General features: G+C 47.8%; 1 protein-coding gene across 2 annotated transcripts in view; it reads right to left on the bottom strand.

The window, feature by feature from the left end:
* Window positions 1–606: 606 nt before the first annotated feature.
* slc8a3 (solute carrier family 8 member 3) overlaps window positions 607–3,067 on the bottom strand; it is a 93,742-nt gene continuing 91,281 nt past the window's right edge. For both annotated transcript variants that reach the window (XM_037538849.1, XM_037538850.1), the window contains exon 7: window positions 607–2,750. In XM_037538849.1, coding sequence (XP_037394746.1) covers window positions 2,374–2,750 — 377 coding nt within the window. In that variant the 3' untranslated portion in view covers window positions 607–2,373. The remainder of the gene's footprint in view (window positions 2,751–3,067) is intronic.

Below are 3,067 nucleotides of genomic sequence, written 5' to 3'. Positions count from 1 at the left end.
AGGACTTGAGCTGTATGGACTCAAAGTCTTTAATCAGTAGATTAGACCCACCTGAGAGTCTGAACCCGAGCTTCACTGGAAGGAATAAGACTAAACAAATCTGACCTTATTAAGGTCAAAGTCAGAAAATTTGCATATATTTGAATAGTCATCTAGAATCATGAATATTTCTTATTGTCAAGAAAACTGCTTTACTTTTTTCAAAATTCTAAAACTGGTTTATCTTATGAAGCCTTTCTGGTGACACCTCATATAAATAAAAATAAGTCATGGCTACGACTTATTAACATGTGGGAACAAGATCCTAATGCGTGGCCATGGGAATGAGATCATGCCTTACTAAGTTCTGGCCATGCATTAGGATCTCGTTCCCACACCTTACTAAGCTGTGGCCACGCATTAGGATCTCATTCCCACACCTTAATAAGCTGTGGCCACACATTAGGATCTCGTTCCTGTGCCTTACTAAGTTGTGGCCACAATTTAATTATCTTGTTCCCATGCCTTACTAAGTCATGGCCACACATTAGGATCTTGTACCCATGCCTTATTAAGTCGTGGCCATGCATTAGGATCTCATTCCCACACCTTACTAAGTTGTGGCCACGCATTAGGATCCTGTTTCCATGCCTTACTAAGTCATGGCCACGATTTAATTATCTTGTTCCCACGCCTCACTAATTGTGGCCACACATTATTTATACAGGATGTCACCAGTGGGGCTCTGTACATGCTCAATGTGGACCTCACTGTATATAAACATAAACGTGTATGCAAATAAAATATATAATTAAAGGGGTGGGCATGTTCACACTGTAACAGGGTGATGTAAGAAATCGTGAGTTAATAAAGGAAAATAAAAACGACCCAGGTTGTCTTGTTTTGGTAAACGACCTCTCTGTGACCCTTCCCTTCACTTCTCCTTCATTCCCTCCTTCTGTCTGCTCTGTCTATCCCGTGCCGAGCTCAGGAGGGGGGGGTGCTGCGGGAGAGATAATGAACACGAGCGCACTTCATATCATACAGCGTGAAATCATACAGGGCTGATCCGTCACAGAGGAAATGCAGTGTTTGAGAAACGTGTGGTTTTCTCCTGTTTTCTTCTCCTCCGTCTCCTCTCTTCCTCCGCCGAGGGTGTGATCTGATTCTCCCCGTGCCGTCGCTGTGGCCTGTGTGCGTGTGTGTGTGTGTGTGTGTGTGTGTGTGTGTGTGTGTGTGCTGTAAGCTTGTGAGTTCAAGCAAACGAAGCAAACAAAAAAAAGAAACGACGTTATGCGTCCACCCCAATGTCACTCGATAACAGATTTCCAGTAATTATTATATATTTCTTCTTTTTTTTCCTTTTTTCTGATGAAATAGTATTCTTATCCATTTACGTAGATCAGAAAATAGTTCTTTGCTTGGCTCTTTTTGTAGTTTTTTTTGTCGTCTATTTTTTTCCCAAAATACTTCGTTAGAAAAGAGTCGTTCTCAGCAGGTTGGTGAGAAAAATAGAGATTGTGAAAAGCTCAGGCTGCGCTCGGTGTGTCCCGTCCGCACACGCCGCCGAAACGGCGGAAAAGAGAGAACAAGAGAGAACCTGGACGCTTTCTGAAGGGACGAGAGCTCCTCTTCTCTTCACTAACCTGTTCAGTCCACAAAGCAGAACTCCAGTCTGGTTCAGTCCAGTCCAGTCCGGTCTGATCCAGTCCAATCCAGTCTAGTCTTGTTTATGCTGGTTCGGTTTGGTCCGAACGAGCGTGGCTCGGTCCAGATTGATTCAATCCAGTCCTGTTCGGCCTGTTTGATCCAGATCCCTCAAATCTGGTTTAGTGCAGTCCATCTAATGTAGTCCAGTCCAGCCCAGCCTGGTCTACTCCAGTCCTGTTAGGTCTAGTTGGGTTCATGCTGGTTCAGTCCAACTAAATCTGGCTCAGTCCAGTCCGACTTGCCCTAGTCCAGTCCATTCTGTTAAATTAAGCTTAGTCCAACCCGGTGTAGTTCAGTCCATCTTAGTCCAGTCCAGTCCGGTTGAGTCAAATGCATCAATGCTTGATCCTGTCCCATTCAGTTCTGCCCAGTCCAGTCCAACTTGATCCACTCCAGTCTGGTTCAGTCCACCCAGTCCAGTCCAGTCCAGTCCAGTCCAGTTCAGTTCAGTCCAGTAAGGTCTGGTCTGGTCCAGCAGAATCTGTTCAAATCTCTGAGAGATACTTCCATCTTTGCTGCTCCATCTGCTGCAGAGGAAGCGTATATCTCCACCTCTCCTCCTCTTTCGCTCCCCTGTCTGTTCTTTCTTCCTCTTTCACTCCATCCCTCCTTTCTTTCCTTCTCTCTTGCCCTGTAACCTCTCTTCATCCCTCCCTCTCTCTCCTTCCCTCTCTCCCTCCCTCTTCAGAAGCCCTGTATGTGACAGTAGGCCTCCAGGCTGGAGAAGAGGATGTAGAGGAACCACAGGCTGAGGAAGAAGAGGGTGGTGAAGATGCGATGGCTGCGGGGGCCGCCCAGCTCCCCGCCGATATGCGCCCGCCGCCGGTACAGCAACACACTCACCGCCAGGAAGGCAAAGATGGTGAAGAGTGTGACAGAGAAGGCCAGGGAGCCCGCCGGAACCTCGAACGCTCGGCCCTGCATGTGCCAGTAGATGGCAGCCACGGACCAGGCCACTCCGATGCCCAGGAAAACATTAACGGCGTTGCTACCGGTTACGTTACCAATGGAGGCGTCTGCGTACGTGTCCTGGACGGCCGCGACTTTACTGGCAAAGGTGTCTGAAAGAGAGAGAGAGAGAGAGCGAGAGAGAGAGAGACAGAGAGAGAGAGAGACAGAGAGAGAGAGAGAGAGAGAGAGAGAGGGAGAGAGAGAGAGACAGAGAGAGAGAGAGAGACAGAGAGAGAGAGAGACAGAGAGAGAGACAGAGAGAGAGAGAGAGAGAGAGAGACAGTGAGAGAGAGAGAGAGAGAGAGAGAGAGAGAGAGACAGACAGACAGAGAGAGACAGAGAGAGAGAGAGAGAGAGAGACAGTGAGAGAGAGAGAGAGAGAGAGAGAGAGAGAGAGAGAGAGACAGACAGACAGACAGAGAGACAG

Source organism: Pygocentrus nattereri, chromosome 5 (genome assembly GCF_015220715.1).
Source record: "Pygocentrus nattereri isolate fPygNat1 chromosome 5, fPygNat1.pri, whole genome shotgun sequence".
NCBI classification, from domain to species: domain Eukaryota; kingdom Metazoa; phylum Chordata; class Actinopteri; order Characiformes; family Serrasalmidae; genus Pygocentrus; species Pygocentrus nattereri.
This window is presented reverse-complemented; position numbering and strand designations above follow the sequence as displayed.